At 51.9% G+C, this 15,453-nt stretch overlaps 7 protein-coding genes across 7 annotated transcripts; 2 read left to right on the forward strand and 5 right to left on the reverse strand.

Moving 5' to 3' along the window:
* Positions 1-1,905: 1,905 nt before the first annotated feature.
* Positions 1,906-4,527, reverse strand: BCR37DRAFT_390716 (vacuolar sorting protein 39 domain 2-domain-containing protein; the record flags this gene model as incomplete). Its single annotated transcript, XM_040870901.1, has 1 exon — positions 1,906-4,527. The coding sequence occupies one exon, from the start codon at positions 4,525-4,527 to the stop codon at positions 1,906-1,908; it is 2,622 nt and encodes an 873-aa protein (XP_040727854.1).
* Positions 4,528-4,664: 137 nt separating this feature from the next.
* Positions 4,665-5,880, reverse strand: BCR37DRAFT_411774 (uncharacterized protein; the record flags this gene model as incomplete). Its single annotated transcript, XM_040872205.1, has 1 exon — positions 4,665-5,880. Exon 1 carries the CDS (start codon positions 5,799-5,801, stop codon positions 4,665-4,667), a length of 1,137 nt encoding a protein of 378 aa, XP_040727855.1. The 5' UTR covers positions 5,802-5,880.
* Positions 5,881-5,940: 60 nt separating this feature from the next.
* On the forward strand, positions 5,941-7,974 carry BCR37DRAFT_376347 (acyl-CoA dehydrogenase/oxidase). The gene is made up of 2 exons (XM_040868578.1): positions 5,941-6,535; positions 6,580-7,974. The coding sequence occupies exons 1-2, from the start codon at positions 6,175-6,177 to the stop codon at positions 7,827-7,829; spliced, it is 1,611 nt and encodes a 536-aa protein (XP_040727856.1). The 5' UTR covers positions 5,941-6,174; the 3' UTR covers positions 7,830-7,974.
* Positions 7,896-9,568, reverse strand: BCR37DRAFT_343530 (vacuolar carboxypeptidase-like protein Cps1; the record flags this gene model as incomplete). Its single annotated transcript, XM_040867511.1, has 3 exons — positions 7,896-8,736; positions 8,782-9,262; positions 9,304-9,568. 3 exons carry the CDS (start codon positions 9,566-9,568, stop codon positions 7,896-7,898), a joined length of 1,587 nt encoding a protein of 528 aa, XP_040727857.1.
* A 433-nt stretch (positions 9,569-10,001) lies between these two features.
* Positions 10,002-11,126, reverse strand: BCR37DRAFT_385440 (uncharacterized protein; the record flags this gene model as incomplete). The annotated part of the gene is made up of 1 exon (XM_040870354.1): positions 10,002-11,126. One exon carries the CDS (start codon positions 11,124-11,126, stop codon positions 10,002-10,004), a length of 1,125 nt encoding a protein of 374 aa, XP_040727858.1.
* Positions 11,127-11,475: 349 nt separating this feature from the next.
* Positions 11,476-13,945, forward strand: BCR37DRAFT_376352 (Spt20 family-domain-containing protein). Its single transcript, XM_040868579.1, has one exon. It carries the CDS (start codon positions 11,642-11,644, stop codon positions 13,550-13,552), a length of 1,911 nt encoding a protein of 636 aa, XP_040727859.1. The 5' UTR covers positions 11,476-11,641; the 3' UTR covers positions 13,553-13,945.
* BCR37DRAFT_401796 (glycosyl hydrolase family 76-domain-containing protein) lies at positions 13,720-15,203 on the reverse strand (the record flags this gene model as incomplete). The annotated part of the gene is made up of 3 exons (XM_040871857.1): positions 13,720-14,895; positions 14,941-15,071; positions 15,113-15,203. The coding sequence occupies 3 exons, from the start codon at positions 15,201-15,203 to the stop codon at positions 13,720-13,722; spliced, it is 1,398 nt and encodes a 465-aa protein (XP_040727860.1).
* Positions 15,204-15,453: the final 250 nt, after the last annotated feature.

A 15,453-nucleotide genomic window follows, 5' to 3' on the forward strand; every position in this document is an offset into this window, starting at 1 on the left:
CCCGGGTTACCGATGAGGATCTGAAATGCTGAATGAACCGACGTGCCATTCTTACTAGTCACCACTCGTTGATGTCGTAGAAAGTTGTCATGATCGACGTTGTGCTGTGCCGAAGTGCGGGTCAGCTCAACGCTGACTGGTCTGTCAAAAATAAAGTTTTAGGTTGACAGGTGGCGTCATCAAATAAGCTTTAGCGCAGCCTTCTGCTTGGTTCTTTTCAGAAGGGGGCCGGGGTCAAGACTCAAGAGTGAAGTTAAGGCTAAGCCTTACGCAGCTGTCGCGTCGTCGTCGACCGCCCCGCAGTTTTCACCCGATGCTAAGCTGACAGTCTTACCAGTCAGTCAGAACCGGTGTGGAATCATGGGACTGTCTCTCAGCTTGGTTGTGCAGCCTAGGCTAGAAGACAGCCAGACTAGCTAGCCCTTGGACCTTGCAAAGAAGTCATGTTAGATCACTGACCGAGCGACCTTGGAGATTTGGGAGCTCCAGGCCATGGCCACAGGTGGTGCATTCGATCAATCAAATCTTAGTGGTGACACAGGGGTGGCACTTGTCGAACAAGGAGCTTTTCGCAGACCCGATCCGGGGTAGCCGTGCCAGCCTCAGCTGTAAGGTGTCTACTGTTCAGAGTCTTCAGACTCCATGGCCATCATTCCCAGCTGCTTCACTACTTTTTGAAAGGTCTTCAATTTGCAAGCAACCCCTGGGCGATCTCCAAAAAATTGCACGCGATGAAGCCCGCAAGTCACTCTTATCATCTTATGAAATCCAAGCACTTGATTGTCAGAGCACTGCGAGCAGCGTGAAGTCTTCAGCTTGTAGTGCGATGTTGGCGTAAGTCTACTAGTGGCATCTAGAGTCTCGACTTTGGCTAATGAGTCTGTGCATGTATACACAGTGCACTGCACGGCTTCTGTAGCTGAGGCTGAGGACCGGTGACCGCATGCGGGGAATATTGAATACATCGTTAGCGATTCGTTGGGTTGTCGCCGAACTTGCGACTCGCTAGGACTCAGCCTAGTAGCCAGTGAGCCGATTACATGCCATCAAACCCGTGACAGAGCGTGGAAGATGGACGATGGGCGGCGTCAGCGTGGCCCGGGTGACGGATCGCGCTTCAAATTCAACGGTGCAGCGGCACGCAAAATCCGGGGCCGCTCCTCGTGCTTCCAAGGATTTGTGCGAATTGGACAGCAGAGTTGCTGAAAAGCACATGTCCCGCGGAGTGCTCAATCTAAATCACATCATCAGTGAATGTAGCGGCTCTGTAGCCAAAGGCCGGTCGATGGCAGTGCGGCATGGCATTGACCGTGACAGAGGAGTCAGAAGAATCTGCAGAGGTAGGCCAGTACACAGATTCGAGACTTGCAAAGTGCAAACAGGATACATTTTTTCGTCTACGGAAACCGCAAGACATCGAGACATGTCGCCTCCTGCGAATCCTGTCTGCAAATGCATGGCCCTTGCATGATATCTGACAATTGGCTTCCACCTCTCCGGAGCTCCGTTGCTCTAGTCCCTGATAGCAGTGATTGACTGGAAGCGGCCTTGACTATGTTGACTGGTGCAAAGCTCGAACTGACATGCTGACATGGACATCTTCGCGTGTAATTCTAGAACTTTTCATCTGACGGCTCCCGGACGCGACATATTGACGATGTGGACAGCTGTCTAACCTTCCCTCTTTGTGCGTATGGTTCAGTACCTCCACTTCGAGCGACCTGCGGTCTTGTAGTTGCACACTTCAGACGTTAGAACCAGAAAGCTTCTAGAGATGTTCTTTGTCTTGCAGCACAACCACATCAGAGCCGACTGGCTTCTTACCACACGACCAGGTAGAATCTTTCAGCATTTCGTGAATGGTGCATGCGTATCATGCACATGTTGCGCCTGACAATTCTAGCATTAGCAACGCGCCCACAACAGATGTGACCTCACATAATGAACGACAGCGCCGTCTGGGAAAGCTGCCAAGACGCTTCCACCTACTCGCTTGTGACATGCGGCACAGACTTTGTCTGCCGTAATAGTGAAAGCCTTTTGCTTCCTTTCAATGACACGCAGTTGGATGGAAAGCATAGCTGAACGTCGAAGTGTCTGTTCAACAAGGGATGCGTAACGTTGCGTTTGAGAGTCGCGTAATCTAGTGGTCAAAAATGAGCGAATGTCAGAGATGGCGATATCTGGAGGCAGCTGAGAAAGCACAGCTTCCACGTTGAGGCGTGGGCCATGCCGCTCCAGTATCTGCAGAGCAGCTTGGAGCTGCGGTGGTTTATCGGAAAGGTAGAGTTGCAGCAAGACTTCAAAGACGTTCGGATAGCGATTGAGCTGTCGCTCCGCAAAGGCTTGCGTTTTGGCTTCATCCTTGACCTTGTTGACATAAATTTCCAGACTGCCCTTGAGGTTGCCCATGTCAGCCAGGCAAAAGGCTCTACACTCTGCGAAATCAGCCTTCTCTGGCAGCATTTTGTACAATCGAGCAGCCGATGCGCCATTGCTGTCTGACTCAATAAACTGTTGAAGCGTGATGACTTGATCTGTCTCGATGTACAGAGCTGCGAGATCTTCTGAGAACTGTGGACTCGTGTCTCCAAGCCCAATGACAACGTGCTCGAGATAGCGGATTGCAAGCTTTGTATCACAGTTTTTCATGAAGTGGACCACTGCACGGCGGTCAAAGGTTGCAGATTCTTGTGAAGCGTCTGTGAAAATGTCAAGCGCGTCTGGATCACTCTTGAGCAGCCAGGGTGCATACTCAGTGATAACGCCCCAGTCTTTAGCATCCAGTCTTTGAATGTACTGAATGCCAGCGTCGACAGCACCACGCTCTCGTAACAATGCAAGCGCCAGGCCATGTAGTTGCTTCCCATAGTAAAAGTCAACTAATTCTCTCCAGCGATCTTCTTTGGCGAGGTAGTCCTTGACGACAGCTGGATCGCAACGATTTGCCAATCGTACAAGACTGCCGACCAGACCTGGCGAATGCTGTATATAGAGTTTGAGAAGCGCAGTATCCGCTAGACCTAGCTCTGTTTCCATTTCATCGACAGTAAGACGTCTTGCATCAGGCCATGTCGTGAAGTATTGATCGGCAGAATCTGCTGCAGGCGGGTTAGGAATGTAGCGACTGAGAATCCGACGTGTTCGGGCGAGATAGGCCGAGAGCGCACGATTCGCTTCCGCTGAAATGACTGTAGACGCGTCGCCGTGCTCTGGATCTTCGGTCACTTTCTGCACATCATCTGTGGTTTCGCTTGTAACGGTGCCAGTCCCGTCTGCTTCGTCGACAGCCGATGCCGATGGCTCGTTCGCAGGCTGATCTGTAGGGAACAGAGCGATGACGCTGGAGGGCGGCGTCCAGCATTCGCCAAAGAGGTCCATACTTTCCTCGTATCTGCCTTGCTCAAATAATTGTCGAGCCTTGAGATCTTTGACGCGACGGATGGATGCTTCCTTGTTATCCTCCAGAAGCACAGATTCAAGTACATCAAGCAACGACAGCGCTTCATCTAATTGTCCGGTGAAGATGAGCTCCTCCACTTGACTTAAGTATGGTGTCGCCACAAAGCGATAGACGGTCGTTGATGTCGCTGCAAAAAGACACTTGCCGTCATTGAGAACTTGTACACCTTGAACATCAAAAGTCTGCAGCAGGCTGCCACTTTGAGCATTCCGAACCTCTAGCCGAGTTTTGAGCACAACAATCAGGAACGGATATGTGTAACCAATGAACTCAGGCGCTGTGGCCCATTTGATTGGCTTGATTGGCAAGACGTTGCAATCCTTGTCGATGAAAGCGCTTGTCACGTCGCGTACAATGAGCAGTTGCTCTTTGGTACGCACCAGCATAGGTTTTGGCGTTCGAGAACCAAGATATCCCATAGTCGTCGAGACACTGCCTGTACCGAGGGATGGGGCCCCGACTGCCTCCACTACAGCGTCACCTTCCTTGCCGCTGATGTTGACACTCACAAAGTCGCTAGTCATACCGACCACAAGCATGTCGCCAGAAAGGAATTCTGCAACCTTCGCACGATCAGGACAGCTGTAGTGGCGTTCGCCGTCAAACTCACTGTCTAGCCAGGTGAAGAGTAGAACTTGTCGCTTTACACATACAGCCACTTGTGTCTTCAGCACAGGGATGCCCGAGTCATGATCCACAGTAGAGTAAACAGCAAAGGATACGGCGCCTTTTGTTGAGGCAAGCTTTTGAGAGAGTGAAAGGGTTGAGAGCGAGTAGATGCTCAGGTAGTTGTCCACCAACACGAGTAACAAGCCCGTCTCTTTGACTGCATGCATTTGAATCGGCTTGCTCTTGCAGAAATGTTTGAGCGCTTGCAATACCTGAACAGTCTTGTATGGCGCATCCGTATTCGCTTCTTCGACTTTTTCTGAGACGTCGCCAATCTGGTAGTGTGTCAACGTCAACTGCGCGTCGCAGATGAGCAGCTTGTTGGCATAGGCGTGGAGAGCGACGATTGGCTTCTGCGTCGTAAGCGCCACCTCTGCATCGAAGGCGCCGTGCATTCGGCCAAGCCCTCGGGCTTAGGCTCCTCTACAAGTATAGCGGGAAGAGGTGAATAGCAAGTTGCATTCAGTCAGTCGGTCTGATCTTGTTCCTTGACGTAGATGATATAAAACAGTCACGATCGTAAATTTACAAGCTACATCAACTTGAATGCATGAAAGAGGGTCTCAGCAGGTGTACCAAAGCCTCTCGTTTTGCGAACGGCATAAGAGAACTCCGAACCACGAATGATACCAACGACCGCCTTTGTCTCTTGCGACAGGATTGGCCCACCACTTGAACCGGCTACGGGCTCGCCTGTAAAGAGGACTGAATTGAGCGTATCATAGGTCCCCGTTTGCGCCTCTCGACCACTGCGATCTTGATAGACTGTGACTTGTGAGGCACTCCACGCTCTACTGATGCGCAGACCAGACTTACTCGACCCTGCAACATGACTGCTGGGCACTAGTTTTGCTTGACCTTGAGAAAAGACATGCAGAGCAGTCTCTTGCGGTACAGGATACGGATCCACACGAAGGCCCTTCAAACCAGACTCCTTTGGCACTGACAAAACGACCAGGTCTGCATTGACGAGATGGGATGCAACGCCTGTGATGGGTAGAATGCGACCGTCGTGTGTGATGGCTACTGTACGCGCAGCTTTGCGATTACCTTGCTGTTCACGCGCATCGTAGGAGCGACAATGGCTATCAATTTGATGGAAGGGATGAGCGCACGAAACAATCATCTCTCCATCCAGAATGGCAAATCCGCTTGCGAGAACGACTTGCGCTGACTTACCAAGACGTGCAGGAAGAATATGTGCAAGCGTCACCACACTTTCGCCGATTGTCTCAAGTGTTGCCTTGTTGCCTCCGTTGCCATTCGGCAATACATGAGGTATCTCCATGCCAGCTTGACGATCTAAATCCAGAAGCAATTGATCGAGTGGACGCGCATGCTGCATATCCGCCTTATCAGCCAAGACGTGATCTGACAAGAAGCGATGCACAGGATCATCTGTCGCAATCATAACAGGATCAAGCTCCTGCTTGCGCCCAAACGCAGAAGCCAGTTGGCCTTGTGCAGCGGCTGCATTATTGATTTCCGCGAGCGCATTAGAGATGGGCGTGGGTGTGCGCCTGCCTGAGCCAACACCAATGGCCTCATACGATGTTTGAGGAGACGGCGCAGAAGGTGGCGGCTGATTCAGAATGCCACCTACTGCGCGCGCGTAGGAGCGCGAAGAGGGTCTGAGCCTGATGGAAGCTGCGCGTAGAGATTTATTCATTGCAGTCTAGGCGGGCCGCGATATCTTTGGCAAGTCAGGTCGCGTCCTGGCGATGAAGTTGTTTTATCTATAGTGGAGCAGGAAGAAGTCGCGCGATTGCTCCAATCTCCGCGTCAGATCTGATTACGAGATACAGCAGTACAGAAGGTCCCTGGCGACGGGACACTCTCAAGTGGCATTGAGAATGAGAGAGACAGAGAGACAGAGAGATATTGCCAGGCTCTTACCATGATAAATTGATAGCCACTCAAATGCAGTTGTGACTGCTACGGCACTGCCTAAAGTTCTCCAGCCGAGGTAAATGGACCGATAAGTATTAGGCGCAAGATATGGGGTCTGTTGTGCAGGCTTTTGGGTATAGACAAGAGCTCTGATGCGGCTATCACTGGCCAGTCTTTGTTGCCCTTCTGCTGCGTATTTCCTACACTGCAGCAGTGCTTCTTTTGCACTGAGACGGACGCTCGGTGCCAGGGTGGAGCCGAGCCCGGCCCCCCACAATTCCCAGGACTCAACGAGCAAGTTTGCCGCTTCTCCTCAAAAGCATAAATATACTACGCTCTTCCCTCATCCCACTACCAACCCATACCATCTTTGCTCTCAAATAATGGCAATCGACACAATCCCTGCAAACGACCCAACCGGTGCCGGTGTCCAGATCCCATCGGCATTCTACCCGCTCGTTCGTCCGCATGCGCGGCAGCTCATGGACAAGCTCCACAAGTTCGTCACTGAGGGTATCTTTGTCTCAATGGATGCAAAATCATACTAACATACCCAGAATGCCAGCCTGCTGCTGCTGTCTACCACCACCAGATCCAGAAGGGAGCAAATCGATGGAAGGTGGTGCCTGCCGTAATGGAGGAATTGAAGGCCCGCGCCAAGTCCCTTGGTCTTTGGAACCTCTGGATGCACTCTCACTACAAGGAGGGTGCAGGCTTGACTAACGTCGAGTACGGCCTCATGGCTGAGATTATGGGCCACTGCCACGTCGCGTCTGAGGCTTGCAACTGCTCCGCCCCCGACACGGGCAACATGGAAGTCATTGCCAAGTACGGCACAGACGAGCAAAAGGCCACTTGGCTGCGTCCTCTCATGGACGGCAAGATTCGTTCTGCTTTCGCCATGACTGAGCCTGGCATTGCTTCCTCAGACGCCACCAACATTGGTCTCTCCATGAAGCAGGAGGGCAATGAATGGGTCCTCAACGGCCGCAAGTGGTGGATCTCAGGTGCCGGTGATCCTCGCTGCAAAATCTACATCGTCATGGGCAAGTCTTCACCCAACGCTTCATCCGAATACAAGAAGCAGTCTGTCATTCTCGTGCCTGCAGACACCCCAGGTGTCACAGTCATCCGCCCTCTCGGCGTCTTTGGCTACGACGATGCACCAGAAGGTCACTGCGAGCTGTTGTTTGAGAACTGCCGCGTGCCACTTAAGAACATGGTTCTCGGCGAAGGCCGTGGGTTTGAGATCATCCAGGGCCGTCTCGGTCCTGGCCGTATCCACCACTGCATGCGTTCCATCGGTGTTGCAGAGCGTGCTTTGCAGCTCATGATCAAACGTGTCGTTGACCCAGCAAAGCGCCAAAAGGGAAAGCTCCTTGTGGAGGAAGGTGTCATCTTGGCACGTATGGCTGATTCGCGTATTCACATTGATGCTGCTCGTCTCATGGTGCTCAATGCTGCTGCTCAGATTGACCTCAAGGACGCCAAGTCAGCCCTCAACCAGATCGCTGAGGCCAAGGTCATGGTTCCCGCCATGGCTCTTCAGGTTGTTGACCACGCCATGCAGGCATACGGTGCTGAGGGTATCTGCCAGGATTCCGAGTTGCCTCTCATGTGGGCACACTTGCGTACACTCAGGTACGCTGATGGCCCAGATGAGTCTCACCAGAATCAGCTTGGTCGTATTGAGGCCAAGAAGGCCAAGTGGATTGTGCCCAAGTTCGCTGCAGAAGACGCTGCACGCGCTCAGGCCTTCAAGAAGGCTGGTTTGAGCCACTTGATCAATGCAAAGGCTCAGATTTAAGGGATTCTTTGTGTCATACATACACTTCGTATATTTGCTCGCTATACAATACCTTGCAGCTACACCTTATACTTGAGCGACATCCATGTTCCTGATAAATGTCCAGAACCACGTCACTGCATCCAAATGCCCTCGTAGACTCTGTTTCTCATTGACCGTGTGAATCGATGCCATGCTGTTTTCACCCTCGACACCGCGAGCAGGACTGTAGCGGAAGATGTGGTCTGTGAGTGCCCAGTAGTAGCGCGTGTCTGTGTTGCCAGTCATGAGACCAGGCGCAACAACGACACCATCATACAATGCTCGAGTGGTACCAGCAATGACGGCATATGGCGTGTCTTTACCCGTCGGTGTCAGAGGTGCTGGCTCAAGGACGTTATTCGCCGACAAGGTGATGGTTTTTGCCTTTTGCTCGTCCTTTGCATCAAAGCCAACAAGCTCAAGGCCATGGCGCTTGGCGACCTTCTTGGCGAGCTTCTCAATTTTGGCCTTGACGTCGGCAGTCGATTCGCCAATATTGACGCGATGGTTGATGCTCGTCTCAACCAGCTCTGGCAGCGCATACACCTTGACACCGCCACGAATCACATCCACAGCAATACTGGTAGTGAAGAGGTACTTGACCAGAAGCGACTGTGCTGCAACCTTTTTGGCAAGCTTACTGAGTGCCTTCTTTGAATGCTGTGTTAACAATATGCGCCACTTGCGAGGGAACGATGGTGCATGAACCGCACCGCACGTAAGGAACTCCAAGAACGGATTGCCTTGGTTGAAGACTGATGGATACCTGTCTCCCTCAACCAAGCTCACGAGTTCAGCAGCAACGCCAATGGCTGTATGGTCCACAGGCACACTCGAATGGCCACCTGGCATGCGAATGGTCACTTCGACATTGATGTGACCCTTTCTGTGACCGTTAGCTCTGACAATTAGCAGTTAGGTGTTGTCTTACTCAGTGACACCAGGGCTTGCAAAGAGCGAACCCCACTGCTCAACAAAGCCATTCCCTTCATCTACAATCACGGCAGCACCCTTTTCACCATATCTCTCGATGAGGGTGGGTGCCAAAGTACCGGCACCCTGTCCACCAGAAATCTCTTCGTCGAACCCGAATGAAAGCACCACTGTGCGCTTGGGTGCAAAGCCTTGTTCCAGTAAAACTGTGACACTCTCTAGAATAGCCATGAGTTGATTCTTGCAGTCTGATGCACCGCGTCCCCAGATGTAGGTGCCGTCGAAATCGCCCGAGAAGGGAGGGTGGCTCCATTGATTGATGGTGGCCTCAGCGACAGGCACGACATCCGTATGAGCCATGAGCACAGTGGGTTTGAGCGACGCATCGCTGCCTTGCCATGTGTACAAGAGACCATAAGTGTTGATACGCTCGAGCTTGAGTTGTTGGTGCAATAAGGGGAATGATTCGGCGAGGAAGGCTATTGTTAGTCTTTGTCCTCGACATCAAGGAAACATTTACCAATGAATGGCTCACGGGTAGCCCAGCGCTCATCAGCATCATCTCCAGAGACTGCACCGAGATCATCATAAGATACAGTTGGAAACGTAACGGCCTTGGACAGAAGATTTTGGGAGACGGCCTTGTACGAGTCGCCATTGAGATAAGTCACTGTCTCATTGAGGGAGCTGAGCTTTGTGCCGTTGCCTGGGATGATTGCATCGGCCTGACGACATGCGCCCTTCAGAGGATGGCTATTTCCATGACTGAGCGGCGTGACATTCATGGTCCAAACCAAGCTGAACATCAGCATCAAGGAATAGATATACTTCCTGACATTCTGAGATCGAGGCTCTTCATTAACATGCTCTGCAGCTTCCAAGTCACACTTCTCATCGATGCCCATGGTAGCAGACATGATGAAGTTTGCAGAAGATGGTGAGCACTGAGAACTGAGCAGCACTCGAGAGGTCGTCCTGGTCCACAGTCCACGTCGATCGATCTCGCTGTGGAGTTTCGGCAGCTCCCGCCCAGCAAGATAAAGCGACCAGATGGCGTACCCTGCGACATGCTATCTATGGACTCAACAGCTGATAGATCATTGATAACTAGCAAGAGCCATCACAAACTCAAAACTACAGAAGATCTGACCGGTCGCATATTTTTATCAAGCTTTCGAAACAATAATGCTGTCGCAATTCTGCTCCTATGGCGCAACCTCAAGCACTCCCTGCAACCTCAGAATCCTCTGGCCCCTCCCCGGCTGTCGCTTCATGTTCAAGATCACGAATTTGCTCGTGATTGCCCAGGATGAGCTTATTCCCATGCATGCCAGTATCCTTCCCTGCAGAAAGCTTCTGCTCGACACGCTGTACATCTTCACTCGACAACTCCACGAGCTTTCCCTCTTCGTCAAAACATTCCGATCCAGGGGATTGTGGAGAAATCAACTGCTCACCCTGCAGCGTAAAGAGTAATGGCTTCGATTGATCAAGACTGCCCTCTGCAACCTTGTCGCAAACGCGCTGCGAACCTTCCACTTGGCGCAAAACTTGTTGCCACTCAGATAAAAGCGTAGGCCCGAGCTGATCACCCTCTGGTCCAAACAGCTTTTCGCACACATTGACTTCCGAGAGATTCACTGGCTCGCCTTGCTCGTTTGTGATACAAGGTATCTGATCCAGTGCATTTTCGGCAGCACAAGGCATAGCGAAACCAAACCCATCATCATTCTGCACATCTTCATCGCGCTCCTCGTAGTCGCCGCGCTGATCATGCCGTGCTTCCGAGAGTCCGTCCAGAGCGAATTGGCTGGCGTTGGCGGCAGTGCTGTGTCTAAGCTGTTGTAAATCTCTGCCAGATACAGTCAAAATTGCGTGTTCAGGACGTTGAGGCTTGACATCATAAGATGTCATCTGGGCTGTAGATGTCTCTTCATCCTCATGGCCATTAGCGTCATGCCTATATGACGGAGTGCTAGAGTGTTGCTGGCCTTCGTGCAGCGTTCGACCAGCATCGTCAAGCAACTGCATCTGTTCATGCTTGACCAGTCGAGACGATGCAGAGACCACAGTTGGACCTTGAGGAATCGACGGTACGGCATGCTCAGCAGGCGGCTTCCTTATTGCGACAAAGGGTAAATGCGTAACGTTGTCATCACCGGGTGGAATTTTTGGGACTGATTCAGACGTAGAAGACTCTACCTCTTGGCGATAGATGAAATGGTAAGAAGCTTCACCTGGCACTCTGCCCAAGCTTGAGTCATTCGCCAGAAATTTTGACCCCTGCTGCTCCTCCGCCTTGGCTACGGGTGGTCGCTGGAAGTGCTGTATCTTGAACGGCATACTGAGCTCATTCACAGAACACTGTGAGCCAGTGGAGTCAGTAAAGAAGATCCGCCGTCCTTGCCCTTGTGTCCATTGGTGGCGACATATATTCGATCGGATCGAAATCGCTTACAGCGTTATAGCCAATAACTCATCCATTCAAGCGATATCCTGTGTAGATCATCGTTCGACAGACTAAAATCTTGTACATGGCACAAAAGCATTCAGGTCAGGCTAGATAGGGCGGGATGAAGCAGTTTGACTCTAGCCATAGCTCTCATATTGGTATAACTTGGCCAGGAGACAGACACGAAGAGGAGGGTCAGGTCGACATCTTATTCTCCATAGAGCTCTCTGCAACTGCTCCAAGCATCGCCCACCCTCGAAGCTAGACTCTGTCAAAGCACATTTGAGTCTGGTGCCTGCTGGAGCGACGTCGCGATCTCAACAGCACAACGACGACCGCAACAGGCACGCACACCCAACAAAAAGGCCGGCATCGAGGCCGCGCAAGGGACGCTGCCTGTCGCTAGATGGAGACGCGAGGGGTGACAGCGGCGACAAAGGTCCCAGAGCCCAAACCGGCAGCTGCAAACAACGCTTCGGGAACGACGCCGCGCATCAAGATCAAGCAGCCATCGTATCGCGCGACTTTACTGCGGTTGAGCAACTCTATCTCGCATTCAAGTGCAGAGATCTTGCAGCGCTATAGCAAGAATGAGCCATCTCTCATCCTGCACTTTCATCAGCAACATTGGCGGTTCGAGCAGCAAGACGGCATCTTCCTTTACAACAGCCAGGGCCGCCAAATACTGGAGTGCATCCGCAATGAACAGATTCCAGTTGACTGTTTAGAGGTGTTTCGGGATGTCAAAATCAAGTACTACGAAGGCTGTCTCATCTTGAGACTGGTTGACCACCGGTCAACGCCGCCGACCATCCTGCATACCGCGTTGCGTCCTTCGCCAGAGTCAATATGGACAGAGATGCTGCTCTATAGTGAACAGACGCAGGGCAACTTTACAGATGCAAAAGCACTGCTGGTTGAGAGTGATATTCTCGTGGCCACGAATCCACCACTCAACCTTAAACCTGCCGTTCATCCAGCTCAAGTCGCGCAGTACCTCACCGACCTGCGGGATCCACCCTTGCCGCGAAGCAAGCGTCGCAGAGGCGTCACGCACGATAGTGAGCGCGATAAGCTCATGTTCCTGTATGATGAAGGGCACGGCAAGGACTTTGCGCCTGACTTCAAGCGACTCGCCTTTGTTGAAGCGCATCGTCGCAAACGAGCTCTTGCAGCACAACGTACAGGTGCCACTGCTGCTACTGGTGCCGCTGGAGGACCTGCAGGAAATGTACTGACGCCTGGTCATGCGCCAATCCGCAGCGGGACCACTACTGTGCCTGCCATCCCGGCCAATGCGACGCCAGAAGAAGCACTCGCTGCACAACAGCAACAAGTCCAACAGGCTCTTGCGGCGAACAGATCATCTGCATCGCCAGCCATCAAAGCTTCGCAGCAGACGCCCATGTCGTTGCAGCAACAACAGCAAATGGCACAACTCTCTCAACAGCAGCAACAAGCTGCAATGGCCGCTGCAACGGCCATGTCGAATGGCAATGCCTCACAACAACAACAGCAACAACAACAACAGCAAGGATTGATGTCCCAACAGCAGCAATTACAGCAACAGCAAATATCAATGCAAGGTATGTCTGCTAACGGGGCTTTTGCAGCACGTCAAGCGCAAGTCCAAGCAGCTGCGAAACGTACAGGCCAGTCGCCGCAGATGCCAAGACAAGGCATGACACCTCAACAAATGGCACAACAACTCGCCATGCACCAAGCTCAACTACAACAACAGCAACAGCAACATCAAAATGGCAAGCTACAGCAAGCTGGGCAAGGAAATAATCAAATGTTTGATGATCTTGCTCGACAGCAACAAATCATGCTCCAGCAACGCGCCATGGCTATTCGCAATATGCAAGCACAGAATGCTGCTCGTCAACATGCAGTGGCTGCGGCCGCGGCGGCTGCTCAAACAGGACAATCACCATCTCCTGGTTCGATGCATGCAAGGCTGCCACAAGGTGGCAATTCAGGTGGACGATCACAGACTTCATCACCAGCCATGCATGCTGCCAATTTACAAAATGGTGGGCATGTCGGTGGTTCACCAGCATTGCAACAACAGATGTTACAGCAGCAAATGCAGATGCAAGCGATGCAAGCTGCAGCAGCGGCGAATGGTGGTGGAGGCGGTGGTCGTGGTGCACCAACGCAATTACAGTTGCAGCAGATGAGACAAGCGCATTTGGTGCAGCAGCAACAGATGGCGTTCAATAATGCGAATGCGCAAGCACAGCAGCAAGCGCATTTGCAGGCGAAAGCACAGGCTGCTGCCGCTGCCTTGGCTCAACAGCATGGAGGCAAGTAATCAAGTTTTTTTGGACGATGAGAATAAGCAACGAGATACAAATGAAAGCAATAAAGTTGAGACAAATTAGTTCTTGTTGGGGAGAGAGAGACCTAAGGGTCATAAAAGTAGTGCAATAAACCGACTTCTTGACCCAAAGATTACACCATCCCAATTGTTGTATTGCTTTAGAAAGCCACCCACCAAGCAAAGACAAACACCAATGCAGTAAACACCGTCGTCAAGATCCATGCACCTGCACGATCCGCGTTTGTGGCTGGTGTGATCACCTTGATACCAGCAGCTGTGCGTGAATCACCCGATGTTCCAGCGGCGGCATCTCCACGAGACGAACCACCTGTTGCGTTTGTGAATGGAGCTTGCGCGTAGATGGCGAGATTGGCTTGAATTGTTTCGAGAGCCGAGAGTTGTTGACCGACCATGAAACCCACTGCTGTACTGCCATCGAATGTACCGTTATTCCAAGTCCATTTGAAACCACAAGCATTGTTGCCCATACCAGCATAAGTTCCCGTACAAGCCTTCGCGGCAGCAGCAGCGGATGTCTGCAGCAGTGGCAATAGTCGGCCCCGCGAAGCAGTATACATCTGCATGGTGTATCCCATGTTCCGCGCAAGGTAACCCTTGAAAGAGTGTTGATCGACATTGCAAGTATCATAAGGCTCACACGCTGGTTCGTAAATGATGTTTTGGTTGGCGCCGCCAAAGAAGTCTTCTGTCATACGCGTAATGAACTTGTCGACACGCGAAGCCCATGTTGCGTTGTTGGTGAGGTTGTACATGAATGCACTGCCGCCCATGAAAAGAGCATTGTTGTAAGTCCACTGAATTTGATTGATGGGCTTGCAGGTCGGAACAGTACCGCCATCGTAAATGGCGTAGGTGGACTCATTGGTGAAGCCGGATTGAAGCTGGTACATAAAGACCCTCTCGGCCCAGTCCCCATAAGTTGTGTTGCCTGTGTAGCGAGCAAGTCGGGCTGCAATGTTGAAGAATGCACCATTGGAGATGGAATTCTTGTAGCTGTAACCCTGGTTGTACTGGAAGACCTGCCAGCGCAGACCACCGCCACAGCTGGCATAGTCCCAACGATCAGCTTGTTCATTGAAGACTGCCTGTGCAAGAGCAAGCCACTGTGGTTCTTTATCTGTTGGATTGGAGAAGTTGTACTCGGCGGCGGACATGGCAGCCATACCCCAGAATGCTTGATCGTCGTTTCCTGCAGACGTGGAGAAATTGGCTGGTAGGAAATCGCGGTTTGCACCAACCTGCCAGAGGAGAGATGCTTTGGTCACAGCGTTGAAGGTGGTATTGCCTGTGTATCGCCAAAAGTCGAGGTAGGCCTGAGGTTGATTAGTTCGGCGTCCAGAATGTGCATATTAGCTTACGTTCCAAGCAGCGCCTGCCTCCCACCAGTAGACGGGCGCTACGAACATACCAGTCGTACCGCCACTGCGATATCCATCATAAAGCTGGATGAGGTTGTTAGCCGCGATGCCCGCGCCGGCGACCAGTGAATCTTGGCGTTAGTCGAGATGTGCATCAACATGGTCTACATACCTCTCGATTGAGGATCGAGCTGGAAGGATACCGCTGAGGATATAAATGCTAGAGCCGGTAATATTGACCGGACGAGTGTAGTAGGCTGCATATTCGCAAATGTGAGTTTTGTGTCGGGCTGGGATGAATCGCTGGTAGGATTCTAGCAAGGATCAAAGATGCCAGTCCCTGATAGACCTTGTGGGTGCCTTGTGTCGCAAAGGAACCGCGCTGAATAAAGCGGGCGAAATGAGCTTGGCGGTGCTCGTCGAAGGCGCTGTGGTGGGATCAAAGGACGGAAGCTTCAAGCAAGTGGCCGTCTAAGTCACAGGACAAGTGCTGCAGAAGCTAGCCTTGATCAA

The sequence above is a fragment of the Protomyces lactucae-debilis genome, assembly GCF_002105105.1.
Source record: "Protomyces lactucae-debilis strain 12-1054 chromosome Unknown BCR37scaffold_2, whole genome shotgun sequence".
Lineage (NCBI taxonomy): Eukaryota > Fungi > Ascomycota > Taphrinomycetes > Taphrinales > Protomycetaceae > Protomyces > Protomyces lactucae-debilis.